The sequence below is a fragment of the Martes martes genome, assembly GCF_963455335.1.
Source record: "Martes martes genome assembly, chromosome: 7".
Classification (NCBI taxonomy): Eukaryota; Metazoa; Chordata; class Mammalia; order Carnivora; family Mustelidae; genus Martes; species Martes martes.
In genome coordinates, this window is record NC_137894.1 from 19,797,968 (window position 1) to 19,825,883 (window position 27,916).

At 48.7% G+C, this 27,916-nt stretch overlaps 1 protein-coding gene across 1 annotated transcript in view; it reads left to right on the top strand.

Moving 5' to 3' along the window:
* The window catches only part of ENTREP2 (endosomal transmembrane epsin interactor 2), a gene marked incomplete at both ends in the record, with an annotated part of 474,734 nt that overhangs the window by 445,172 nt on the left and 1,646 nt on the right, over positions 1 to 27,916 (top strand). The window contains 5 exons of the mRNA XM_080807394.1: positions 3,713 to 3,820; positions 13,104 to 13,264; positions 13,849 to 13,984; positions 21,177 to 21,252; positions 26,322 to 26,528. Coding sequence (XP_080663520.1) covers positions 3,713 to 3,820; positions 13,104 to 13,264; positions 13,849 to 13,984; positions 21,177 to 21,252; positions 26,322 to 26,528 — 688 coding nt within the window. The remainder of the gene's footprint in view (positions 1 to 3,712; positions 3,821 to 13,103; positions 13,265 to 13,848; positions 13,985 to 21,176; positions 21,253 to 26,321; positions 26,529 to 27,916) is intronic.

Genomic DNA, 27,916 nt, shown 5'->3' on the forward strand with positions numbered 1-27,916 from the left:
AAGCTAAAGAATCAGTCAGAGAAAGGCAAATACCATATGATTTCACTCATATGTGGTATTTAAGAAACAAAGCAAATGACCAAAGAAAAAAGAGAGAGACAAACCAAGAAACAACTCTTAATTCTAGAGAACAAACTAATGGTTACCATAGGGGAGGTGGGTGGGAGGATGGGTGAAAGAGGTGATGGAGATTAAGGTGGACACTTATCATGATAAGCACTGGGTGATGTATCGAATTTTTAATCACTATATTGTACATCTGAAACTAATACCACTGTATGTTAACGATACTAGAATTACAATAAAAAATAAATAAATAAATAAATTATTTTTCAGAACAGTAAAAAAAAAAAGAAATTTCATAAGCTTCTATATAACAGCTATAGATGATGATTCCTCTAATGGATCTGCGCAAAGTCAACTGAAAACCTTCTGTAAAGAATTCACCATTCTAGATACCATTAAGAACATCCATAATTCACAAGAAGAGGTCAAAATATCAATATATACATCTGTTTGGAAGAAACTGATTTAGCCCTCCTGGATGACTTTGAGGGGTTCAGATCTTCAGTGGAGGAGAAGTAATTGCAGATGTGGTAGAAACAGCCACAGAACTAGAATTGGAAGTGGAGCCTGAAGATGGGACTGGATTGCTGCCCTCTCATGAAAAAAAAACTTGAGTGAAGGAGGAGTTGATTATTATGGATGAACAAAGAAAGGATTTCTTGAAATGAAATCTACTTCTGGAGAAGATGCTGTGAAGATTGGTGAAATGTTAACAAAGGATTTAGAATAGTACATCAACTTAGCTGATGAAGCAGAGATGGAGTTTGAGAGGATTGATTGACTCCAATTTTGAAAGAAGTTCTTTGGATAAAATGCTATCAGATAGCATCACATGTTACAGAGAAATATTTCATGAAAGGAAGAATTAATCAATGCAGCAAACTGGTTGTCTTATTTTAAGAAATTGCTTCAGCCACCTCAGCTTTCAGCGACCGTCACCCTAATTAGTCAGCAGGCATCAACAGGGAGGAAAAACCCTCCACCAGTAAAATGATTACAGCTTGCTGAAACCCCAGATGATGTTCAGCACTTTTTAGCAATACAGTATTTTAAAATTAAGGTATGTACATTTTTTAGATATAATGCTATTGCACACTTAATAGACAACAGTATAGTGTAAACATAACTTCTATATACACCAGGAAACCAAAAAATGCATTTGATTCACTTTACTGCAATATTTGTTTTATTGCAATGATCTGGAACACAACCTCCAATATCTACAAGGTATTCCTGTATCATTTTTGTGAATCATGCTTATTTTTAGAGAATAAATTTCCTAAAGAGCAATGAATTGTACTGGGAGAGTTAAAACTCCACAAAATTCGACAAGACAAAGATAGCTGTTCTCACCATCTCATTCATCTTCTTATTCATAAACTTGAAATTCTAGCTAGTGCTATACGGCAAGAAAAAATGAAAAAGCATACAAATTGGACAGGAGGAAATAGAATATTTGCATATGACCTCATTGTCTACATTAATCCCAAGGTCACAAGATACCAGATAAGTACAAATATAAACCACATTTCTATATCTAGCAATGAACATGTCAAGATTAAAAGTAGAAACACACGGGGCGCCTGGGTGGCTCAGTGGGTTAAGCCGCTGCCTTCGGCTCAGGTCATGATCTCAGGGTTCTGGGATCGAGTCCCACATCGGGCTCTCTGCTCAGCAGGGAGCCTGCTTCCCTCTCTCTCTCTCTGCCTGCCTCTCTGTCTACTGTGATCTCTCTCTCTGTCAAATAAATAAATAAAATATTTTAAAAGTAGAAACACAAAAATAAACCTCAACCTAACCCACACTTTATTCAAAAATTACCTCAGAATGAATCACACACTTAAACGTAAAATGTAGGGGGCACCTGGATGGCTCAGTGGGTTGGGCCACTGCCTTCGGCTCAGGTCATGGTCTCAGGGTCCTGGGATCGAGCCCCACATCAGGCTCCGTGCTCAGCGGGGAGCCTGCTTCTCTCTCTGCCTCTGCCTGCCTCTCTGCCTGCTTGTGCTCTCTGTCTCTCTCTCTGTCAAATAAATAAATAAAATCCTTAAAATTGCAAAAAAAAAAAAACGTAAAATGTAAAACTATAAAAACTTTAGAAAAAGATATAGGAGAAAATCTTGACACCAAAAGCATGAGCTATAAAAAACAAAAATTGGTAAGCTGGACCTTATGTATATGAAACTTTTGTTTTGTGAAAACTTATGTGAAGAGGATGAAAAGCTACATACTGGGAAAAATATTTGCAAACAACATATCTGACAAAAGACCAAGATCTAAGACACATAAAGGACTCTCAAAATTCATAAAAAAGCAAATGGTTCTGTTGGAAAATGGGCAAGTGATACAAATAGGCACTTCACCGAAGAGGATATACAGATCAAATGAGCACACAAAAAGATATTCAGCAGCACTAGCCATTAAGAAACTTCAAATTAAAACCAGTATCATTAAAAAATGATATTGGTATATCATTACACACCTATCAGAATGGCTAAAATAAAAATAGTGATACCAAATATGGGCAAGAGAGCAGAAAAACTGGATCATGCATACATTTCTGGTAGGAACATAAAATGGTCATAAAATTTCACTCTGGAAAACAATGTGGCAGTTTCTTATAAAACCAAGCATTTAGTTACCCTATGACCCAGCAATTGTACTCTTGGACATTTTCCCCATGAAATAAAAACTTACGTGACCACGAAGACCTGTACACAAACATTCATGGCAGCTTTATTTGTAATAGCCCCAAACTGAAAACCACACAGATATTTCTCATCTGGTGCCTGATTAAGCAAACTGTGGTACATTCACCATGAAATACTGCTCAGCAATAAAAAGGAATGATCTGCTGACACATGAAACAGTGTGGATGAATCTTGATGGAATTACTATGAGTGAAAAAAGCCAATTTTGAAAGGTTATGTGCTGTATGATTCCACTTGTGTACCATTCTTGAAAGGACAAAATTATAAAAATGGAGGCCAGACTAATGGTTGATACGGGTTGGTAATGGGAGATGGAGCTGGAGCAGGGGAGAGAAGTACGTGTGTCTCTGAAAGGTCAACGTGGGGCGGGGATCCTCATGGTGACGGAAATGTTGTGTGTCTTGACTGCATCACCGTCAATCCTGGTTGTGATATTTCACTATGGTTTTTATAAGATGCTACTACCATGGAGGAAACTGGGCAAAAGGTCCGCAGGACTTCCCTGTGTTATTTCTTACACCTGCTTGTGAATCTGCCATTACCTGAAGGCCAAAAGTTTAATTTAAAAACTTGGCATTTTACTAAAGTCTTCAAGATTTTAAGTTACATTGTATAATTGATAACGATTGCCCCCCTACTTAAATGTTGGTGAGTTCAAGATTTTCTTAGACAGTGAGTGCCTAATAATGACCAAAAGTGTGAAATACATCATTCAGTATCTAAGAATAATTCAATCAGCATTGTAGAAGGGTAAACAAATGTGTCTATATTAAAGGCCAGTTTTGATTGTTAAAACAAACAAACTCCAAAAGAAAACCTCCAGGAAGTGGAGGGCAATTGGTCACACTCGTTCTGGACCTTGATGGAAATGCTAAGGATCTGCCATCTGGGTTGTTGAGAGGAGACTGACGTTCTGCTGCATTTTTCTCTCCCAGGATCTCCTCTTCAGCGTGTGTGCCCTCAATGTCCTCTCCACCATCGTATGTGCGTTGGCCACGGCCATGTGCTGCATGCAGATGGTCTCTTCCGATGTCCTCCAGATGGTGAGTGGGCCCCTTCCTTCCCAAGCACACTCAAAATAGTGAGACTGACCCCCTTCTCCTCCAGCCTTTTTGAAACTAAAGGAGAGTGGACTCTTTTGGCTTCCAACCAGAAGCCTCAGGGCTAATAGGCCCTAAAAGTCCATGGAGCTTGGTGGTCACCTCATGCTGTCCTCTGGAAGACAGAGGACCTGTACATTAATGTATTTATTTTAGGCATTGTTGGAACTGTGTGTTAACAGAGTCCTGCCACCATCATACCTGTGTAGATGACCTCCGGCGTGTGCTCTTGAGTAATTTCAGAGACAGTCCTAGACAGCCCTAGATATCCTCTGGGTCCAGGACCTCCAGAGCAAGGGGCCTTCCTCCAGCTTTGGAATTCTCTTTTAATAAAAGGAAGTTGCTTTTAGAAAATGAGCCCTTCTCAAAAAAAAAAAAAAAAAAAAAAAAAAAAACCCTGCTCATTTGTGCTTTTTAGATTTGCTAATTAACCCTGAGCTCATAATCTAGTGGCAGAGTGACTGGCTGGCCATCATTTGCTCACCCCCCCACACACACCCAGCCAAAGCCTTACAGCTGAAGAACTGCCGCTCCCAAGGGAGAGAAATGAGACCAGGAGCAAGGGTCACACACTTATTAATACACGTCTATAAGTACATGCTTGATTAATAATGAAGGCTCTTCATTTATTCAACACGAATGAAACACAGCCCACAGTTCTCAGTATGTTACTGCTAAAGTCAGCACGATAAAGAGAAACTGATGGGAAAACATGGTTCGCCAAGGCTAAGGGTAGGAATCGTGTGTGTGTGTGTGTGTGTGTGTGTGTGTGTGTGTTTCTATCTCTGCCTCTGTCTCCTCTTTGCTTCTTCAAGACCCGCCCTGCCTCCCCCTCAATGTTTTATGTGTCTCATGAATGAAAAAGCAAACTATTCTTGTAGTGGGCTGCTTGATTTACACTTTCTCATCTGCCCCATGGCAATACATCAGTTCCTCAAGTTAAAGGGCCAGAAAGCATCATTACCAAGACGTTAAAAATTCATCGGTTCTAATCACATGCAACGTCTGCCTCTTTGTCCCAGTGTATATCTACACAGCTGTCACAGCCAGGCCTGACCTTTCAGAGGGGTGGCGGTTTTCTGAAAGGGATTTAATTAAGCAGTTATTCAGCGGCAATGAACTTTTGGCCTCGCTCACTGAGGCCTCATGTTGGTGATTTTCTCTGGCGTGTTGTATAAAGAAAAGGTTAAGTACCGTGGGGTTCTACTCACCTCTGCAGATTTTACCGTTGATCTGTAAACATCATACCAATTTGACCAAACTAACAGAACCAAAGGGCTGTAAATATAAAAGTTTGCTTTCCCCGGTTTGAAGCATTAGAATGAAAATTACCAACTAAATCCGAATGAGGTGTGTGGTAGCTGTGATGGTGTATACAGTTATGATCACACTGATGTAGGCTCACGCTATCATTCCGCCATGTGGCTCACCCGCGGGCCTGCCATCCTGGGCCTGGCGTCAGCTGTGTCTGCATCTGAGTCCTACCTATTCTGTGTATGAAGAAAGTGACTCTGGACGTGTCACCGAACCTGCCTGAGCCTCGGTTTCCTCACCTCTGAGATGGACCGAATGGCATACCCGGTGAGCATTCAAGAACTGTGACCTACTAGACTCTTAAATGCAGGGGCAATATTGGTTTGTTATTGGGAATGTCCTACAGCCATGACTGTGAATGCCACGGTCCTTGATGGACTCTGTCGACTGTAAAATACCACAGGGAGATAAGGTGTGGTCACCATGACAACAGCTGCCCTCAGAGCCCATGGTTGTTCCATTGCTGAGTATCTGTGGGTAACTTTGCTTCTCACCCCTGACATAGAAGTAGAAATCAGTTAAATTCCTGCTGGTGAGTCTTTTTCCCTTTGTGACTATGGGCTAGGGGACCAGACAAGGCTCTGCTCTCCTTGCAAGTCTCTGGCTGTGCTGCTGACCTGCAGTGTCTCGGGGGGGGGGGGGGGGGTGGTGAGGCGGCGGCGCAAAAGGGAACTGGGGGCATATGACCATGGTGCTTTGTGTGACCCGTGCATGACCTTGGGCACACCTCTGCCTCTTCGTCCCAGTTTCCTCTGCTCTATGCAAGACTCTTCATGCTCTGCTGTCCTCAGTGGCCGCTGAGAGAGGAATTGGATAATCCATGTGCGTGGGCTTTGAAAAACCCTGGTGGCCCACCTGGAGGAGGTTGGCTTTTACCACTTGGGTCAGGCTGCACCCTGGAAGAAGGAGAAGTGGGGAGGCACAGGGACTCATGGTTTGCCCTGAGGGATGGAACCTGGAATCGAGTGATTCGTGAGTGTGCTTCAGAAGCTCTTTTTAATTTTTTAGAAAAGTCTTCTCCTTTTTTTTTCAGATTTATTCAGGTGTAATTGACTTTAATTTCCTTACTTCATTTCATTAGACTGTTGAATTAAAGAAGTCATATATGATCACTGAAACAAGTAAAATACAGAGATATATAAAGACAAAGTTAATAAGCTACCTTCTTCCTTCTCATTCTCCTGAGGAAACTTTGCAGCGAATCCTTCCGTTTCTTTCTTGATTTCTTAGTGTTTATATTAACATATACAAATAGTCTATTTTGCTTGTTCCTCCTTCCTTCCTTCTCTCCATTCTTCCTTCTCTTCTTCCTTCTGAAGGAAGGAAGGAAAAATTTTTAAAAATTTTATTTATCAGAGACAGAGAGAGAGAGAAGCAGACTTCCTGCTGAGGGGGGAGCCCAATGCAGGGCTCGATCCCACGACCTGAGATCAGGACCTGAGCTGAAAGCAAATGCTTAACCAACTGAACCAGCCAGGCACCCCATGTTACGCCTTCCTTTTAACCAAAGGGGATCATACCATTCATATCGCTCTGCAACTTGATTTTGTAACCTGAAACGATCAAGGACATCCCTCTAGGTCAATATACACAAAAATGTCTTCATGTCTATATTGATCCATACTGTGCATGCAACGTTAATGAGCCATTTCTCTATGTGTGGATGCTTGTGTTGTTTCTTGATTTTGATAGTCCCGTGCAGATGGCACTACAGTGAGCTCCTTCTGCGTAGTTATAGCTGTCTTAGTCCACCTGTGCTGAACCCACTGGCCGGATAGCCACGGTTCTCCATCCCACACGTAAGATGCACTGCCTGCTCCTCACAGCATAGCTGCCCACCGGCAGCCTCTCTGGTTCACCCACATGCCATCTCTGCTCCCAGCAGTTGGGTCACAGGCTTTCTAAGTGACAGTTGTAGCTGTCCCCAGAACAGTCTAAGCCAGTGGTATTTGGCTTATAAGTGCATATTGTACTATTATAGAAGCCAATGAAATATAAGTGCCAAAAAGGATCATTGTTCTCTTATTTAAAAAGTGAGTGCTTTGGAAAGATTCAGTGAAAGAGGGTCCCTAGATCAATTGCTCTCTATTTCAGTGTGGGTGGGACAGTCATGAGGGATTGGGATACAGAGTTTTAAAGATCTTGGAGGCGTCTGCACACACATTGTTTCACTAGTCCTTTTAAGTTCCAGCTCTGCTCCCAAAACACAGATACAGGAAGCAAGATAATTCATTTATGCTCCAAAGACCACAGGGCACCCCAGACCACAGAGTGACTCACAGCAAGGGCATTAGCCTGGCATGGAGGGAACCCATAATTCCTTCCTTGCTTCTGAGGGTCTGCGTGTTGGGATAATTAACTGTTTTTGGAACTAATCATGAATGCATGTGTACATGAGATGCAAAGCTTTATGCCTAGCATCAGAATTTATAAAGCTAGAGCACTCTAATATGTTTTGGAAATAGTGATAAAAGGCAAACTGATGATAAAATTCAGTTTATTGATACAGTTTAGCGGAGAAAGCTTTTACCTCCAAAGTACCTCTGATCTCACATTTTTAGTTTTATTTCTTGAGTGTAATCTCATTTTCTCCATTTCTCCATTCAGCTCTTTTCCTCCCCATGAACTTTATTACCAGCACTTTACCCTAAGGGACATCATCTGCTATTACATGCGTCTCCATTAGGCACTTGCTTGTGAACTCTCTCTTTTATTATTGCCATTTATGTTCTCAGCACGTGTCGTGTGCCCTGTCAAGCAGAAGGCCTCCAGAAAGTGCAGACAGGTGTGCTAACTGTGGGCTTGCCCATGGAGCTAGCAAAGGGTGCTGCGATCAGGGACACCCCCAAGCCTGGAACTCCCAGAATCACTCAAGTTCACCAGCATCTGCACCTCTCCAGCTCACCCCAGTTCATTAGCACCTCATGGAGGCTGGCCCTTCGTGGACCCACAGTGACCTTCCTTGAGGTCTGGGTTTACCAGAAACATCTCCATGTCTTCCTTTTTTTTGTTTTTAAAGATTTTATTTATCTGGTAGATGCTACTTATCTATCAGACTAGGACCAAAGGATGTCTGATTAATCAATCTTTCTTTCTTCCTTCCCTCCGTCCCCCTCCCTCCTTCCGTCCCTCCCTTTCCTCTTTCTTTCTTTATTTCTTTCTTTCTCTCTCTCTGTCTCTTTCTTTCTTTCTTCAAGATTTTATTTATTTATTTTGGGCAGGAAGAGAAAATCTCATCCAGACCTGCGCTGAGTGTGGAGCCTGATGCAGGACTGGATCTCACAATCCTGAGATCTTGACCTGAGCCAAAATCAAGAGTGGATGCTTAACTGACTGAGCCACCAAGGCAATCCCTGATTCGTCTTAAAAAGCTAGTTACAACAGACAATCCTAACAGTGAAACATGTATGCTGCAAACGTTGTGACTTTAAATATGCAGATGAGCATTTGTCTACCAGGGTTTTGCTCTGGGGCCAAGACCTTCTGTTTGATTGGGGGTCTGGGTATTAGTGTACCAAGTTATATTTCCTGTATAAACTTATAGAAAACGACACCATCTGTAATTTCCAGATTCCATTCCTTTAAATTGGAGTGATACCTGCAAAGTGAGCAGAACGCAGACCCCCCCCCCCCCGCCGCCGGATGTTTTGACTCCTCTCCGCTCCCTTACAGCTGCCTTGCCAGGACCCAGCTTGGCAGCACTTTCTACTCAGCTGTGCTCCTTTGTCAAGTCTCCCCAAAGCATTCAACTTGGTTCTCATAGAACAAGCAAGTTTTTCTGCCTGCATTCGTAGTTCATTATAGATTACGGTCGTAACTAACCTAGTCATGAGCTGTTGGGGAAGGCACCCCGTGCCCTGGATTGGCAGGGAACACCCCTGGGGTGGTAGCAGGACCAGAGAGCAGCAATGTGTTCTGGTGGGCATGACTCCGGCGTTTGGAGTGTGGAGACAGAGCCCAGCTCTGTCGGCGACGCCGGTTGGCGACAAGAGGTCAATTAAGGAATATTAGCGTATTTCTCCCAAGTGTCAGGAAGGGTAGAGGAAGAGAGCCATTGCCCTGTATTTCTTAGTCCTTATGGGAAATCTCAGAGATGTGTGTGATCCATTCAGGAGCCAGAGTGTGGTGGGGAAGCCGGGAGAGTGCACTCTGCTCCCCAGGGAACCAGAGAGGCAGCCTCTGCTCAGGAGTCTGGGGAGGGGTGTAAAAAGAGGCTGGCAGACCTGTCCTGGAGCCTGGACCGAGAAGAAGCTGCTCGGAACTCAGAGGACTTCCTGGAAATACCAGCCCCTTGTCCTGCCCTTCATTCCTCACTCCTCCACCTTCCTGCATGGCAGGAGAGGGAGGTGTAGGGACTGCAGAGCGAATATTAGTGATACGGTCCTTTGTTTAAGCCACACAACACTGCCATCTGGGTCTGTGACAGAAATGGTGTTTCCCAGTGTGACCCTGTCAGGCCGGGTGAGGTCAGAGAGGGGGTTCGCGACTCAAAGAGGTCAGTAATGTGCTCATAATCTCATGGGCTCTCAGTGGTCAGGCAGGGCCACCCAAGGCCCACTGACCTCTTCACATCCCCTCTGAGACCCCAGAGTATGGACTGTTCTTATAGAACCAAATTTTAGGGTCTTTCTAAGTGGGCCTGGGGAAGCTGCTATAGGCCCGTGTACCCCAGCCCTCTACCCTGGTTCCAATGCACCTGGAAGGACAGCACCCCCTAAGTTGGGACTCCCTCTCCAGAGCAAACAGATGAGGAGGGGCTTGTCTCCAGCAGAGTCTAAAATGCACACTCCTGGGGTGACTGGGTGGCTCAGTGGGTTAAGGCTCTGCCTTCAGCTCAGGTCATGGACTCAGGGTCCTGGGATCAAGCCCCGTGTGAGGCTCTCTGCTCAGCGGGGAGCCTGCTTCCCCCCACCCCCTGCCTGCCTCTCTGCCTACCTGCAATCTCTCTCTGTCAAATTAAAAAAAAAAATCTTTAAAAAAAAATGCACACTCCTCTTTTATGGATGACAAGTGCTGGGCAATAATAATGCTCACATCAGGTGTGGGAACACCTCAGCTGGGTACCAGGACCACTCCACTACACATGGAACAAACAAAACATTTGCAGATGGCCCAGAACAAGGAGGACCACCTGGGGAAGACGTGGTGATTCAGAGCCGGTTTTCCACCCACCACACCCCAATGCAGGCTCAGTCTTTGAGCCTGGCCACTGATCTGCAGACATGAGAGTACACAGCATGGTGGGGTGTGGGCTGGGCAAGAGGCATTCCTGTCCGTCCTGAAGGATGACTAGGAGGTTGCCAGGTGAAAGGGAAGTGGGGATCCGGGAAGAGAGAACAGGCACAGAAATGAGCAGCCACGGAGGCAGCTTCCATGGAACACGAGGGTAGGAGTGGGGAAAGAGCAGAACAGTAGCTCTCTTCTTCCATCCTCCCTCGAGTGCCCCTCGTAGGCAGAGCCCAACAGGAAGCCAACTGACAAGGGAGTCTGGGAAACGTGGTTTGCAGACTTCTAGCTCTGACATCTCAGAGCAGAGTCCCAAGCAGGTAACCTTGGGCTTGGAGACAGACCCCACCTTGTTGGGGAGGAGGGTGTATGTCAAGTGTGACTTGCAGACTTCCTCCTGGGAAGGTTGAGGAACCTAGGTGAGAGCTCAGTTCGCAATAAGCTGAGTCTGAGTTGCTTCCCTGAAAATGGAGGCAGCACACCACTGGAAAGGTGATCTGGCGTTTAGAGCAGAAGTGGTTAAAGCTGTCATTTAGCCTTTAAAACACCTCTGGTGTATGGCAGCATCGACCCATTTAAACCGGCTAATAGGATCATCTGAAGTGTCTTGCCTTTCTCGTTGAAAATGCTTCTTGTTCCCGCTCCTGGTGGGATCGTACCTTTAGTAAGAAAGCATTTTGACTTTTGCATTTCATGCTTGAGTATGTTATTGATTTTTCTAATTTCTGATAGAGACTCATTCAAAATATGTCCCTATTAGACTTCAAGGACATTTGGCCTTGTCCTAACTGCTCAGCTTTGTGCAGTACACATCAGGGCCGACAGATTTCCAAGGCAGAGGATGACAGACACACATTCGACCAGCTCCTAGCCACTCACCTCTATTTCAGACAATTAAACAAAGCCACAGCTCGGACCTGCTGGAAAGGCAGGGAACGTGCTCTGTGTGTTAAGAAAAGCCACATGAGGGGCGCCTGGGTGGCTCAGTGGGTTAAAGCCTCTGCCTTCGGCTCAGATCATGATCCCAGGGTCCTGGGATCAAGCCCCACATCGGGCTCTCTGCTCAGTGGGGAGCCTGCTTCCTCCTCTCTCTCTGCCTGCCTCTCTGCCTACTTGTGATCTCTCTCTGTCAAATAAATAAATAAAATCTTTAAAAAAAAAAAAAAACCACATGAGACAATTTCAGTCTGATGCGTTACATGTGTGGACATGGTCACTATTCTTTCTCCGTAAGTCTAGAGCATGCTGATTTCATGGCATTTGACCATATTCAGAATCATGACCTCACCCTTGCTTGTGCAAAAGTGTCCTACCATCCCAGCCTCTTAAGAAGTCCAGACTACCCTAAGCATGGCTGCCAGAAGGTTCTTGCTACCACACAGTTTAATAGCACTGCTTCCCAGCTCTAGCACCATCCCTACCCCCCCAGTGCCTCCAGAATTAACTTCTAGGGTCTTATGTAGATTTGCTTTTCTTAAACACATCTTTCACTAGCTCACCTGTTCTTCTTGAGCCTAGAGCACCTTTTTGTAAGCCTACTTCCCAATCTTCAGACCTGTTCAAATGTCATCTTCATTAACCCTTTGTAGACTCCAGGCCCCCACACAGTGCTTGGAGAGCTTGTTTACTAGCAGAACTATCCTTGCTTGGCCATATACAGTTGATTGTCTCACTCTTCATGTGGTGGACAGCCCAGAGCATAGCATTTGAGTAGCACAGAGCTTCTTGTACCTGCAGGCACTCACAATGAGGTGTTGATTGGAACTGGAGCAATGGCTCAGACATCTCCATGCTACAGGTAACCTCTGGCAGCAGTGACCAGAAATGGGAAGTTATTGGCCAGTGCTTCCTATGGCAGAAATGGAAAGCTAGGCAGAGGCAGGATTCTTTTTGTTTAAGTGATTTTACCTCAGTTTGCTCAAGCAGTGTCTTGGTTTGAAGGTTGCCCCACAGAATGTTTTGGAGTTCATGATTCTTTTCCTTCAGAGCAGTGTTTTACAGAGTTTATGAATTTCTAGGACTGAGAAGTGTTCATAGATACCATGTGTCCAAAAGGACCCATAATGAAATATTTGAGAAATATTCCTTTAATGGATTAAACAGATTTTATTTTATTTTATTTTATTTTATTTTATTTTATTTTATTTTATTTTATTTTGGTGCAGACCTTCTCAGAAGCTTTAATACACAAACATGCACTACAAGGCACCAAAAAGGGAGTACAACACTATGTAGCATTTCCCAAATTTATTTCACTGTAGGAATTTGGGAGGGGCTGTAGAGGAACATCTTGAGGGTCTGGTGTTTCCTCATGAATGCACGTCAGGAAGTGCTATCTTAAATCATGGACGTCAGGCACCATTTTAACCCACACACTTTGAGTAGTATAATCTAAAGAGAAAGATTTAGGGGTGGGGGTGAAATTAAAGACTTCCCAGACTGTATTTCTCCTTAGAATGGAGGCATTCTGTGTAGCATTGTGAGAAACAAAGCCTAACGAAGAAGCTGTGGGGGCGAGGCATTCCTCACGGAGCCATCATCTTTAAGTGTGTGTTTCGCCGTCACAGTCCGACAGTTCAAATTACATAAGTTCCAAACGAATCATTAAAGCTTATGTATAATTAGCTTAATTAGACACAAGCCACACAAGATGTCCCAAATAACTCTGAATCTCTCTGTTTTCCAGTTCCTTCCACAAAGGGTGCATTCTGCCAGCCCAGCCTGTGTGACCCCCCATGGCACCGTACTCCACCAGACCCTGGATTTCGATGAGTTCATACCCCCACTCCCACCTCCACCCTATTACCCGCCAGAGTACACCTGCACGCCCACAGCCGAAGCCCACAGGTGGGTCTTTCTGGTGATGGTGGCAGTGACCTATGCGGACACCAGGAAGATAGGAGCAGTAGGGGAGGTGGAACTTGCAACAGCCACGCTCGTTTTCAGTGGGGCAGCTGAGCAGAGGAGAGTGAACATAAGAGAGCATGTTTGATTAGAGACCAGAGCGTGAACAGTGAAAAGAGAGAACAACGTTGGCTTTGAGAGAGAACGTTTCTCTTGGTATTGCCGCCGTGCAACAACAAAAGCAAACCTAGCCCCACAAGAGCGGCTCCGTTACGTTCTCATGAAACACAAAACTGCCGCTGAGTTATGGTCATTAAGAGGACCTGTAAAATTTAATTAAAGATTTGATCGGCTCTATGATTATTTTAATTTCAGTGGACAGGGCCTGTCGACATCTCTCCAGGAAAAAAAAAAAAAAAAGATAAAACTGCCTAGGGAATGAGCCTTTTATTTCATAAACACAATGAGCATTTGACCAAGGGAAACCCTGACAAAAGACATTCTGATTGCTTTTAAGAGAAAGGTCAGCAGTTCAGGATCCCCTCCCCCATCCCAGGAGTGACAATGGGATGGTTCTGCCTTTTCAGGGGCCTCCACTTGGACTTTGCTCCCTCTCCATTCAGCACTTTGTATGATGTTGCCATCAACAGTCCTGGCCTGCTCTACCCCACGGAGCTCCCCCCGCCCTACGAGGCCGTGGTGGGCCCAACCACCACCAGCCAGGTGAGACCCCCCCCCCCACCCCAGACAAGCCAGTTCCCTGTACTAAGACACACTCCTTGCATTTGTATTTCTCTCTGTGATCTTGTGGAGAGAAGGCAGCAGGCTCAGAGAGTAGGACCTATAAAGACCCCACACCAGGTCCAAGGATGCCAGTCCTAGTGTTTGAGCTTCTCTCCCTTGGCTTCTCTCAGATGCACCTGAACTGAAGTCTGGCTGGTGTGTCTGGGGACACAGTGCAGAAGGAACTGATACAGGTTCAAAGCCATGAGCAGACACCCCCCAGGGATAGAGCTCAGGCTATGAACTGAGTACTCAGGGGACTCTGGCCTGTGTCAGTGACATGCCTCTGTCATTGTCTACTGGGGAGCTGAGAGAGCCGTGCCAGATCCCTGGTCCTGCATGAGGCCTGGCAGGCATAGGCCAGGAAAGTGCCTGAGTCACCAGGCAAGGTGTAGCAGGCTTCCTCTGAGCCTGGTGAGTCAGGCATTCCCACAGCCTTGGGGTCCCTGACCCACAATGGGCACGCACTGGGGGATACATTGGTGGATTCTCGGTTTCCTCACCTGTAAAATGGGGATAATAGTATCAAACACATAGGATGGAAAGGAATGTGTGGAATGGACTCAGCACAACACTTGACATAGAGTGGGTTCTGATTCAGCAAACATCAGTTGCCCTTTTTATGATATTGTCATCATCATTGTCGTCATCACAGTTGTCACTCCTGAATATCAAAGGCCACAAACCAGAGCAGAGAGATGGGAACTCTCAAAAGTTCACACAGGACAGGGTTTGGGGAAGGCCCATAACTGGGGGCCCATGGGTGAGCACAGCAGTCAAACCGAGAAGGGGCACATTCAGGGGAACTGAGAAATCCTGCCAAGAACGGGGGCTGCAGCCAGTTCTGGGCCCTGAGCCCTGGGCAGAAGAGGGTATGCAAACAAGAACCAGGAGCATCTGAAGGGCACTGCAGAGCTCTCCCTAACCCATCTGGACCCACATACCTATGGGCTTCTCAGCAGCATAGAACCTTCAGACAGGATCCCAAGTCACCTATCTCACATCCAGCCCAGACCTTCTGATGTCCTCTCTGTCCCTTTGAGGTCCCAAAGAGAAGGCCAGGAGGCCTTGAGAAGGCCAGGAGGTGAGAAGGCCAGGAGGCAGTGCCTGTCCTTTTCTCAGCCATCCACTGAGGAGCTCCTGGCCCTAAGGGACCTCTGTGGGTGGAGAAATGGTTTTGCACAATGGCTTTTCAGACTCAGCTTCCACAAGCCTCTAGAAACAGTCACATCCACAAGGGAGATCCCATTCTGCAGGCCAGACAGTTGTGGGACAGGAAGAAAAGGGAAGTGCTTACCTCTGTGCCCAGCAGGATGTTGGCCACACATTTTTTGCAAGAAAGATATTCCTTGAGGCTCACCTGGGCGGGACTCCTCAGGCTGCCTCAGCCCACCCTTGCAGGCGATGGTGCTCACCACCTGAGCCTCTGGGCCTTCCTTCTCCACCACCTCTTGCCCTGAAATGTCCTGGACCAGCTCATCAAGCTGCAGATGGCAGACAGCGAGTGACCAAGGACTCTTGGCCTTTTTCCTGTCCACAGTAGAAGCAGGTGTGTAGGAGCTGCCTGGGGTTGGGGTGGGGGTGGGATTCATTAGTGGAGACGCAAAGTGTGACTGTGAAATCTTATTTCTAAACTTAAAATAATTGAACTTCTCTTGAATTCTGTAAAAAGATGAGTGGAAAATTCTGCCTTTCTGAAGTGATTTATTTTCCTCTTTATGATAAAAATAATTCAGATCAGTATTATCAAGGGGAAATGTCTCCTGTGAAGGAAGTTATAAGTATTCTGAGGGGAGCCCCAAGCCCTGCTGGAGGACACTGGGCAGGAGCATCCATCTCTACTTGGGGAATTCCAGGAAGTCTATGTGAGCTGAGGGCTCAGGCTAAGTGGGTGGCAGGTGGCAAGGCTCAGAAGGAGGGACAGTGCAGCATGCATATCCTCAAATAGAAAGCCACTCAGGATGAGTCTGGAAGGAGGATGACATGGGTACAGGGTGACCTACCCAGGCAGCCCAGTGGGTTCTGAGATCATCAGAACATCCATGCAGGTGTCCACCAGGTGATAGGATCTATAGCTTGGGGCCTTGGAGAGATCCACGTTAGCCACCGAGATGGTCACCCATTCTGGGGAACTGGGAGGTTCTGCAGGGAGAGCCCTACAGAATGGCAATACTTTGAGAAGCTACAAGGACAGAGGAGGGGATGGGACATGAGGACGTGTAGGAGGGATGTGAGCCAGTAGTTTTTGGGCTCCGGTGGGCATCCCAGGAGTCCCACCCCCGGAGTTTCTGAGTCGGTAGCTGGGAGGGGGATCCTGCTGAGAATTTGTGTTCCTACCTAAGCTCTAGCTCCTGCTCCTGTAGGGCTGCTTTTCCGGGAACTGGAGTAGCTCGCTCTTGCGAGGTGCTTGGCCAAGAGGAGAGAAGATGGGAGGTAGTTAGGAGGACTGTTGGCCTGGGGCGTGAGGGCTTACCACGGGGCTTTGGAAGGGCCTTGGGGGTGGGAGCAGCTGAGCCAAGGTTGGGGAGGGAAGTCCACAGAAGGGAAGGAGAGGGAGGCTGACCCAGCCTCAGATGGTCAGCTCTGCCCTGTAACCAGCAGGGGCACCAGGCAGGGCCATCCATGGGCCTGGAGACCCCAACCAGCCCAGAGGTGTGTGATTCTCCATGGCTGCCTTGGGCAGAAGAAGGAGCTCGGCTGTCACCCTTCCACCTGCTGCTAATTGCCATCACAGAAATTCAGCTTGATTCTGGGGACCAGCTCTGGCCTGCCTCTCTGTCCTCCCTTTTGTGAGGTATCATTCCCATTTCCAGAACACAGAATGCCACGGAAGGATGAGTGATATGGGCACACTACCCTGTGGGGAGCAGCCGGACTTCTCAGAGCCCTTTGCTTCCCAGTCCTGATAGTGAGAACCCCCCAACAGTTGTCCTGATGATGGGAATGGGGAACACCCCCTGCAGTCCATCAAGGACCCTAGATGGTGGAAAGGGGCCTCCGGATTTGCGTGTGACATTGGATCCACCCTACACTTGCACACCCCAAGGATACTGATGAGTGTTTTATCTCTGGTTTACTCTTTTCTTCTGTAACATGGAATACAGATCTTCCTTGACTTATGATAGGGTTACAACCAGAGATACCCCTTGTAATTTGAAAATACCCTTAATACCCGTAACCTACCAACCATCATAGCTTAGCCCAGCCCACCTGAAATGCACTGATAAGTCCCGTCTCGCATTGCGTTGGCTCAGAAACTACCAGCTTATACAGCCCTCCACAAATGTGATCTGCGGAAGAAGTGTGGGTCTGCATGGCCTTTCTCTGGGCCGGCCCCTCTGGGAGGGGGAGGAGCTGGTGATTAAAGGGCCACCTCCATTCTCCTCTCACTGGGCCTGTCCTCTTTGACCCCATGGTCTGGCAGCAATTTTCAATCCCACAGACACCTCTGGGAGTCTGGAAGCCATAGAGGGAAGGCTGCATGGCCAGCTGCCCCTTCCCCCAGGGCAGCCCTCCCACCTGCAGACATCAAGGAACTGCCCCCCCCCTTTCCAGCAGCATCCTTTCTCCCAGGGGGAGGGAGAGGTTAATCACTTCCCCTTGTGGACAAATGGCATGTAAATTGCCTATCAGGACTCATCTGGGTAGAGAGAAGATGACAGAAGATGGAAAAGCAGGACATGTGTTGGGGGGGGGAGTCTGTACAGGGGCAGGAGGCCACTCATTTGGGGGAGATTTTTAACACAGGAAGAAAAAACACCCCTTGACCAAGCACACTCACTTTGACCCATTCACTCTCCCAGACTGGAGACTTCGTTTGTGATGTCCTTCTCTTTCCCTTGGCTCAAGACCTTAACTGTAGGGCAGGATCAAAAGGGGTGCATTCTTTTCTATAACAAGAAAGTTCCTGAGAACTTGCCAGTTTGATCTTCCTATAGGGATGACAGGCTTACATTCCAGGGACCACAGAAGACTGTGCCGTGTTCTGTGGGATACGGAACCGCGAACAGAGCAGAGTCCCTTCCTCGCGGAACTAGCAGTCTGGTGTAGTGACAGGACGGGCTCCAGGAAACCTCTCTGGGGCTTCCGGGGAGGAATCAACCTTGACAATTTGAGTGGGATTGGGCATGTGAACAACGGGGAGGCTCATCAAGAGACAGCCTGGGCAGAGACCGTGGTGAAACTGCGTGGAGTCTGGTTGGGGAGCTTGAGATAATGAAGGAGGTTCATGGAAATAATTTGGGTATAGATTTTATGACCTTGGATGTTGGACTACAGCAGTGCCTTTGAAGAGTTCGGTGTTTGGAATTGATGTGATCCAGCAGTACTTCACGAATTTTAATTTGGTGGCCATCTGGCAGGCAGGAGGGAAACCTGAGGTAGGAGACTAGAAATTGTGAGAAAGGCAGTGGACATGGCCAAGGTGCAGCGAACCACAAGTCCTAAAGATTAGAATTTATAGTTTCAAATGAAATCACCTTTGCATTTAAAAATCTGGATAGCACAGCTGCTTCAACGATTGCCTTGGGACCCTAGCTTAAGATCTTAATTCACATTTTCTGTGATTGCAGACAATTGCCTCTAAAGAAAATCTGATATTTGCTGGTTGACCCACCCCGGGTGTGGGAAATGTACTGCAGAAATAGGGCAGGATTTCCATGCTGGGGTCTGAGCTACCGAGCTTCCTAAAAGAAAGGGAGATTTGGCTTATTTGTCCAATGCCAATGCACTTTTTTTATTTTTATTTTTATTTTGGGGGGGGAGAGAGCACATGCATGCGTGCATGAGAGCAGGGGAGTGGGAGAGAGGGAGAGAGAGAATCTCAAGCAGGCACCGTGCCCAGTGTGGAGCCCAGAGTGGGGCTTGATCTCACAACCCTGAGATCCTGACCTGAGCCGAAATCAAGAGTCAGACCTTTAACCGACTGAGCCACCCAGGCGCCTCCCAACGGACTTTTTAATGAAAACAACTGGTCAATATAGCGTGTCTGGGTACAAGCAAAGGCAGCCTCCGGGTGTCCCACGCGAGGCCATAGGCACAGCCTCACCTCTCAGCGGCCCTCTCCTACAAGAGCTATTATAAGCCTTTATTGCTAAACTCAGATTTCAACTTAAATTATGCCTTCTCCTGCCTTCTCTGCTGCCTTTATATTTAATAGAAAATGCCGTGCAGACCTCACAGCTATTCCGTCCCCAGCTTTTGGGAGGCAAAGTGGCCTTGGCCGTCAGGGAGGGCCAAATTCAAATTAAACCCTTGACACCCCACTTATGAGATGTGATAGATACGCTGCCAGGAGCTGTCTCTTCTCAAAACCAGATTTGACCGGGAGCCAGAGGGAAGCCAGCACCGCGGCTGCGAAATATGAAATGAATCCAATTTCCTCCTGACCTTGTCCCACTGTGCCTTTTATTTCTCTTGTTTTATTTATATTTCTTTATTACTAGAAGCTCTTCTTCAAGCCTTGAGTGTCCGAGTGGCCACCCATGCCTGAAAAAAAAAAAAAGTGTTTGAAGAGTCAGGAAAGGTATTGGAAGGGAATTAACCTTGAGGCCGTTGTTCTTTTTTGTGTGATTTAGCAGAATATTCTGGACAGAGATTTCCAACACCAGTTTGTAGGCAGATAATAGTGATTTCAGTGAAAAAGCAGGTGAGCGTTGGTGGCCATGGGACTCTCCCTCCCCTCCCGGTCCCTCCCCCACGGGACGGGTGTACTGAGGAAGGAACATGGCGTGTGGGTATTACTTGGAAGCGGGATCAAAGGGAATGGTTAGGCGGCCCTGGGTCTTCACTGCAGGTGCCGTTCTTGCCCCCCAAACCCTGTCGCGGGTCCCCGGCATGGGCATGCCTCCCCCGCTTTGTGTTGGTGGGAGGGCTCCCGCCCAGCACCTGCCGCAGCTCCAGCCTGGTGGAAAGACTCGATGAAGACGAGCAGCTGTCTGATTGAAGTGGCGGGAGACAAGGGAGGCAGGGATGTAATTACCTGAGCCGGAATGGGACCAAGCTGCAGGGGCCCTCCTCACCTTTCTGGGCCTCCCCCAGAGCTCATTATTTGCAAGCGGGTCCCCAGAGCCATACTGAAATAACACAAGGATGCAGAAATTGCTTTTGGAGATCGCACATGGGCACACGTGCACGGTGTTCATGACATTCAGGCATGTGGCCTGTGTGGGGCCCTTGTCCTGTAAAAGGAGCGATGGAACAGATGTGGTCACCCGGTGTGGGAACCGAGTGTGCGAGCAGAGGATGGGCAGGTGAAGTCAGGGCCAGAAAGCAGAGATGGCCGTTCCCTGCCCAGCAGAGGAGGTCTGGTCTTCCCAGAACACCGCCCCCCCCAATACTCCCCAAGGCCTCTCTGGGCAGAATGATCCATTCAAGAAGAAATCTGCAAAAGCATGACGACTTCCAAACATGGTGCAGTCCTCACGGCCACCCCCTCCACCAGGACTGGACAGAGTGCCCGGAGCCATGGGGCCCACGTTCAACCAAGCACACGGCCTGAGTGGACTTGGACTCTGAGCTAGAGCTCAGGCAGGGCGGGCAGCCGTGGGAGCAACCTCTGGCTTCCATCTGCAGAAGGCAAAAGGGAAGGGAGCTGATGCAAACTCTGGGGGAGTCTGGGGGCTCTCGGAGGTCAGGATTGTTTCTTAAAAGTCCACCCTGTATGCAAGCTGTGCTGGCCCGAAGCATGACGGGTCTCACGATGTCTGGCCCCTGGGGCTTTATTCTTCCTGCTGTGGGAGCAGGGGGGAGAGCAGTTGGGAGGGAGCAGTTAGGAGCGAGGCCAGGGACTGTCCTACCTCCTGCAGTGACTCTGGAGGACCCTGTGTGGCCTTTATCATTTCCCAACAGTGCCCCCGGAAGTGGAAGGTGAGTGAGCTCAGGGCGGCTGGCTCCTGGCCCCGGTTGGGCTCTTGGGAAGAGCTGGGCACTTGGCTTTCAGAAGGTCAGAGAGACAGGCTCTGGCCTTGGCAGTGATCCTTTGGCCTTGGCATCCTCACAGCCTGGCTCCAAAAATTTAGAGGAGAAAAGCAGAAATGTCCGTACATGTCTTCTAGAAGATGAGCTCTGAAGTCAGCCTCGGTTTCTGGGGCCTGTTGCAATGTCCCATCTGATGCCTCATTTCTTGCCGTAGCTTACAAGTGTGGATCAGCAGGTGACCGAGTCCAGCCCCGGGGACCCAGATGCCACAGCTGGCTTCAGCACACAAGGTAATTTTAACCTTTTTCAGCATTTGAAGTAAGTGTATATTTTTCAAAGCACGTCCCCTTTCCTCAACCTCCTATTTCTCTCTCCTTCCTGCTCCTGTCCTCCCTCCGTTGCCCACTTGTTAAGGGGTTGGAATTTGCTACAGGCTTTGCTGTTCAGTACCATGTATGTTCTCCAAAGCTCCCCCCATTAGCCACATGCAGTAATAAGTAAGTCGGTCCACTTGGGGGGCCTCATGCTCTCTCTGGGGGGACTCGCTCCCTCTCCCCCAGCACCCTTTCTCCTCCACTTGAGGGATATGGGTTTGAGGAGAAGCTTGACTTGATCTGGGATGGACCCTTTCTGGAGCTGAAACCGTAGCAGGCTCTTGTCTACAGGGCTCCTCCATGAGGAGGGAGCCAGGCCTGGGCCCCTGGGCCCACTGGCTTTGGCAGGAGAGGCTGGGGGAAGGACGCTGGAAGTTGTATCCTAGTGAACATCGAAGGAAAAATACGGAAGGTCACCTCTCAGATGTGATGTAGGAGCCGCTGTATGAAGCCAGAGGCAGGGAGGTCATCCGAGGTGTCAGGAAAGCAGACAACCCCTGGTTGCACCGGGAGCAAATGGGCAGGGGCTGGGCCCTCTGGTGGGCTCAGATGGATGGGTTTATTCAGAGATGGAAGTCTATTTCCCCATTCCCACCACATCACTCCCGAAAATGCAAATTCTGGAGGAAAGCATGTTGGGAAGGCCAAGCAGCCTAGTGGGTCACAGAGTCCAGGGCAGGTAGAGACAGACAGAAGGGTCAGGAACTTATCTGGGCAGGGCCTTCCTCACTGCCCAGGATCTGGGCAGTTAACTGGGCTCCACTGGGAAGCTCAGGGCTGCCTCCAACACTGACTCCTGGCTGAGGGGCCAGGCCTGGAAGTGGGCAGGATTATATGGAGAAGAACGGACGGACACACTCATGGAGAGCAGGTCAAGCTGGGTTCCCTTTAGAAAAGATGCCTCCCGCCGAGTAGTTTCTGGGTGGGGTGAGGTTGTGGTCCGTGTCATTTTTTTGGCCTTTGTATATCCAGCTGCTCCAGATCATTTGTTGCCTGGGTACCTTTGTCAAAAGTCAGCCTGGCAGAATGGCGTGGGGGTACTTCCGGGCCCTGTGTTCTGTTCTCTTCATCTGTGCATCAGTCCGTCTGCTCTGATGACTGGGCACTCTGCGGTAAGCGTTGCCATCGGGAGCCACACCTCCACTCTGCTCCTCTTTGTCAGGATTGTTCCGGGTCCTAGTCTAGGGCCTGCGTGTTTCCATATCCCTTTTATAACCCACTTGTCTATGTCCACAAAAAATGCAAGCTGGGAATTGAGCAGGAATGGCATTAAGCCCTCAGAGCAACTGGGGTAGAATTGCCACGTTTGCAAATCTGAGCCTTCTACCCCGTCTGTCTCCCCATGGATTTAGGTCTTCTTTGACTTCTTTCATCAACATTTTATCATTTTCAGAATACAGATTCCGAACAGGCTTTGGTAAGTGTGTACTTAGGAGTTTCATTTTCTTTGGATCAGCCGTAAATGGTGTTGTGTTTTTACTTTGGGTTTCTGCGCACTCGTTGTTAGTACACATGACCAATGGCAGTACAGATGTCATTCATTCTTGTGTGTTCATCTGGTCTCCTGCAACCTTGCCGGACTCACGTAGGAGCTCTAGAATTTTGGGGGGGCATGTGCCTGGAAGGGAGTAGATGCTGGAATTGTTTTTCACTTACTGAAATAAAACAATAATGAGGACATGGAGGCTGGCAAGGCCAGAGGGAAGCTGTTTCACCCAGCCCTGATGGGCAGCTTGCAAATCAACCCACTCCTTTTGTCAAAGCATCTTGATAAAGAGCCATAAAAATGTTTATGCCGTTAGATGTGGTGATCACACTTCTGGAACCGCCCTAGGGGAATAATGCAAAAAAAAAAAAAAAAAAGAAAGAAAAAAGAAAAGAGAACCGTACCCATAAAGATCACTTGCATTTTTCATAAGAGTAAAACTTACAGGGATAATGATGTTCATTGATAAGAATCAAGGAAAATATGATACGTAGGCTAAATATGTCATTTTACATTAATTAGGAAAAATGCTTGCGATTCATTAGGTGAAAAGCTGGAAACTGGGATGAGTGGTACTCTGTAAACAGGCTCACAACACAGGCTGGTTAGCGGGGACAAGAATGTCTTGGCCTATGAGTTTCCTGGTCATGTTACCCTAACTCTACGTTTCTGTTAAGGACAACTGTTTAGAACTAAGTCACATTTCCCTCTCTGACTCTGTTTCCCTGAAGAACTCAGCCATTGGATTCTCACTGACATTAAGAAAATCGGGATCACGGGGCGTCTGGGTGGCTCAGGGGTTAAAGCCTCTGCCTTCGGCTCAGGTCATGATCCCAGGGTCCTGGGATCGAGCCCCGCATCGGGCTCTCTGCTCAGCAGGGAGCCTGCTTCCTCCCTTCTCTCTCTCTGCCTGCCTCTCTGCCTACTTGTGATCTGTCTGTCAAATAAATAAATAAAATCTTTAAAAAAAAAAAAAAGAAAATCGGGATCAAGGATATGCTTATGTCCAATCTCATCAAATATTACATATTAAAATTGCACAGGGTTTTGTTTATCAGTTATACCACAGTAAAGCTGTAAAAAAGAGAGAAAATGGAGATCAAGAGGAATTAGCAGGGATGAACACGATTCAGAATATATCTAGTATGCCGCCTTGTGATTTGATACAGTTAATAATGCCACTTGAGGGTTTGAGGTCTCCTAAGGATACAGAGAAGTGGATACATTCATGGATACATTCAGTTTTGATTGGTTGCCCAACCATCCCCTTAGAATCAGTTTCTACCGAGTGAACTTGCCGGGTCCAAGGAAATAGGTATTTTAGGTTTTGGTGTGTTGGCCACACGGCGTTCTGGAAGGGCTTTACTGCTAGTGTCCATACCCACAAAAGGTGTTTATGGCACCCCAAGACATCATCGTTCCTGATGATCCTTATCAACCCTGGAGGTGACCTATACACACACAAGATGGGATGTGAGCACCTTCTTACATGTTTATTACCTACTTTTAGGTCAGTTTGGGGTTCACTTTTTTGCAGTGTTTTGTGGGTTATTTTTTTAAATAAATTTGTAAGAAAATTATTTGTTAAATAGAGACATTTTCTCCCTTTTGCTATTCATTGCAGGGACACCTTCCCAGTTTGTGCTCATCTTCCTCCCTGTTAATGATGCCTTTTGCCATACAATTTTTACAGTTTTTTAAATGATTTTTCTTTTTGTCAGATTTATCAAGCCTTTCCTTTCTGGTATCTATCATGTTTACAAAGTCTTTTTTCACTCTGAGGTTGTAGATGTATTCTCCTATATTTTCTATAACTATCCTTCTAGTATCTTAAAAAAGAAAAAGATTGGGAAAAAAAGAAAAAGAAAAAGATTCAGGCTCCTGGGTGGCTTAGTCGGTTGGATGTCGGACTCTTGATTTCAGCTCAAGTCATGATCTCAGGGTCGGGAGATGGAACCTTGAGTTGGGCTGTGCGCTGGGCGTGGAGCCTGCCTAAGATTCTCTCTCTCCCTCTCCCTCTGCCCCTCCCCATGCTTCCTCCATTGCTAGAAAAAATACAAAATGGAAAGATGAATCGTCCTGAAGATTTTTTTTTTTTTTGCTAGGATTTGAGAGTTTCAGTTCATCCTTCTGTTTTTCCAGATGGACTGCTAATTGTCTCAAAGCATCTATGGAGAGGGCAGGGGTAGACAGCAGAGGGCTGGTGAAGCCAGAGTGCTCTAGAACGGGGCTGCTTCCAACCAGTTCCACCACCCCGTGGCCTCGTGACCCTCTCCCTCCGAGGCCTCTCAGCCGTGTTTCCTGAGTGGTAGCCTGGGAGAGCCGTGAGGATTAAGTGGGAGGTCACCGGGAAACCCGAGCTTGCAGATAGGAGGGCCCTGGAAACAGAGAGGCCTCCCATAAGACCCACGGAAAGGAATGGAAGGGTCAGACCCCAAAGCTTCCCTCCCCCCACCCCGGAGTTGTTCAGGCTGCTCTGACTCTTACAAAGGGTCCCCCGGCTGGGCCGTTCACCTCAAAAATCTGCGGAGCCTGATGGGTGAGGAGCCTCACGGAAGGCAGCTCTGACATTGTCTGCTAATGGGATAAAAGCAGAGGGAGCACTGCTTCTCGAGCCTTAATAATGTGCACACAGGCCCCCTGAGATCTTGTTAGGACAGATTCTGATCCAGTCCCCCCAGTGGCCGGTCTTGGAGTGGTGAGGGGCTGAGCCCCACCTGACCAGCATCGCGGGAATAGAGAGTAGGTTGCACACTTGGTTTGGGGGGCGGGAGGCATCAGAATCCCCTGGGGGCTTGTTCAGACCCCAATGGCTGGGCCCATCGCTGAGTTTCTGATGCAGTGGGTCTGAACGTGGACACATTCCCAGGCAGTGCTGCCGCTGCTGGCCTGGTCCATGCTTTGAGAACTAGGCAGGTCTCCCGAGGCAGCTTCCCACCTCTGCTTGACCAGGGCAAGGCTTGCATTCCGGGCCCTGGGACATACCCTCTGTGTGCAGCAGGCATGTTCTCAGGCCCAGGAGGACCTGGCTAGGATGCCGTGCCGCCCCTCCGAGGCCCGCCTCTTTCTGCGTGGGGCGTGTGCTTCGAGCATCCTGTGGCCTCCCCCTTCCTGGGCTTCAGACCACCCCCCACCAAGCCATGCCCTGGATGGGAGATGGGGCTGGTTTCTGACTTTCAGTCTCTTGTGGAGTGTGAAGAGTGTAAGTGCCCCGCGTCCCACACCCTTCCTGGGATGATTCTTGGGAGATCGTCTGGTGTCCCCCCAAACTTGCCTGCACCATAAAGCACTTGTAAACCTGCTCTGTTTCCACGCCCTTGCGATTACAGGTTTGTCTAGACTGGGCAGTGAAGGGCAGATGGTGCTGGCCTCCTCCTGGGAGGGTTGCAGGAGGCTGAGACCTTTGCTCTCCAACAGGAGTGTGGGCGGGCACGGGGTCCGTCCTGGGTGGCGAGGTGGTGGCTCAGCACTGGTGCTAACACTGTCCCTTGTCTTGCAGAGCCTGCAGATAGCTCGAGCCTCCTGGCATCCGAGAGTGCCACTGCACAGGGCCTGAGCCCCGAAGGCCCTGTGGATGCCTCGCAGCCCCTGCCACCTGGCCTCGAGTCCCCAGAGGGCCCTGACCAGGGCACAAGGGCAGTGCCAGGTCCTGGGCGTGTGGCCCGCTCCACCAGCGACCCCACTTCGTGCTCATCTGGTGTGACAGGTATGGCTGGTCCAGTCCCCCTGGTCCCCAGCATGTGCCCTGCTCTGCCCTGGACACTGCAACCTCAGTGAGCTGAGAATCAAGGCCAGGCCTTGGGACCTGTGCTCAGAGGCCACTTTGGGAAAGTGGCCTTAATGCCCGAGAGCCCTAGGGAGGGGCGGACAGTCAGGGGTCCCTGCTGAGCACCCACCAGGCTTTCTACTTTCTGGCTGGGGAGTAGGGGAGGAGGGAGGGAAGGTGTGGGGTGATGAGAGCCCCCCCTGGGGTCGGCTAGCCCATGACAGCTTGCCAGTTACACACCAGCTATGGAGCCCAGGTGGGGACTCAGATCAGGCAGGTGACCACAGGCTGTATCCACCCATCGGCCTTGGTGGCTCTCTACCCAGGACTAGTGTGGGCTCCACACTTGTGGGAAGTGCCAGTGCCTGCTCGTGGCCTGGTGGGACCCAGGAGCAAGGCTGTTTACCAAGGGTAAGGCAAGGCTCTGCCTCAGTGGCAGCAGTGGGTTGGTGGGGCGTCCTCCAGCCGGAGCCGCCCCAGGCAGACACAGGGGTGTTTCCAATAGCACATCACGGGCCCCCTTGGCAGCACTCCCTGTGTGGCCTGGAGTTTGGGTCCGATCTGCCCCACGTGACTCTGAGGAGGCGGCGCCCTCCCTGGGCTCTCTGACCTGCCATCAGCGTTCCGTTCGTGGCCCAGCAGCCCAGGATTTGCATTTCACGCCAACCTCCCAGGGGCCCTAAGTAAACCCTGAAGCCTGAGAACCCACACTTCCTCCCACAGTGCTTGTCTTGAACAGGGGAGTTCGGCAGTGTCGTTGCAGGTAGAGTCGAGTGGGACTTAGGGCTGCAGGGCCCGCTGGATGCCTGGACTCAGTGATCTTGTCTGGCTGAACCTCAAATAGACAGGATCCGTGCCGCAGGAGAACTGTATCCCCAGAAGGAACCATAAACCCGCCAAGGTCATTGACTACAAGGGGCCTCCTGGTGGAAATGCCAGATTTGCCCCTGCAGGCTCCTTGGCCCATATCCCTCTGTCTTGCTGCCCTCCCCTCTCACATCCGGCTGCCAGCTCACTAGGCAGGACTCCGTCAGACCCCCGCCTCCCCCACGCATATGCCAGACTCAGCCCTTCTCTCCTCCCAGTGAGGGCTGTTACCCATTCACGTCTGGGGCACGATCCCATGCACTTGTGACCCCTGATGGCTTCCTCTGGCCTATCCCCGCTGCAGGGAAATCTGGGCTCTGCAAACCGGGACATTTGGGGGGTGGGGATGAGGAGAAGTGGTGGTTTGATTACAAGCTGTCACGGGGCCTTCTCCGTGTCCCCACACCAGCCCCTTGGCGCAGCCTCTCCTCAGTGGACAAAGCAGTTACTGTCCCGCAGGT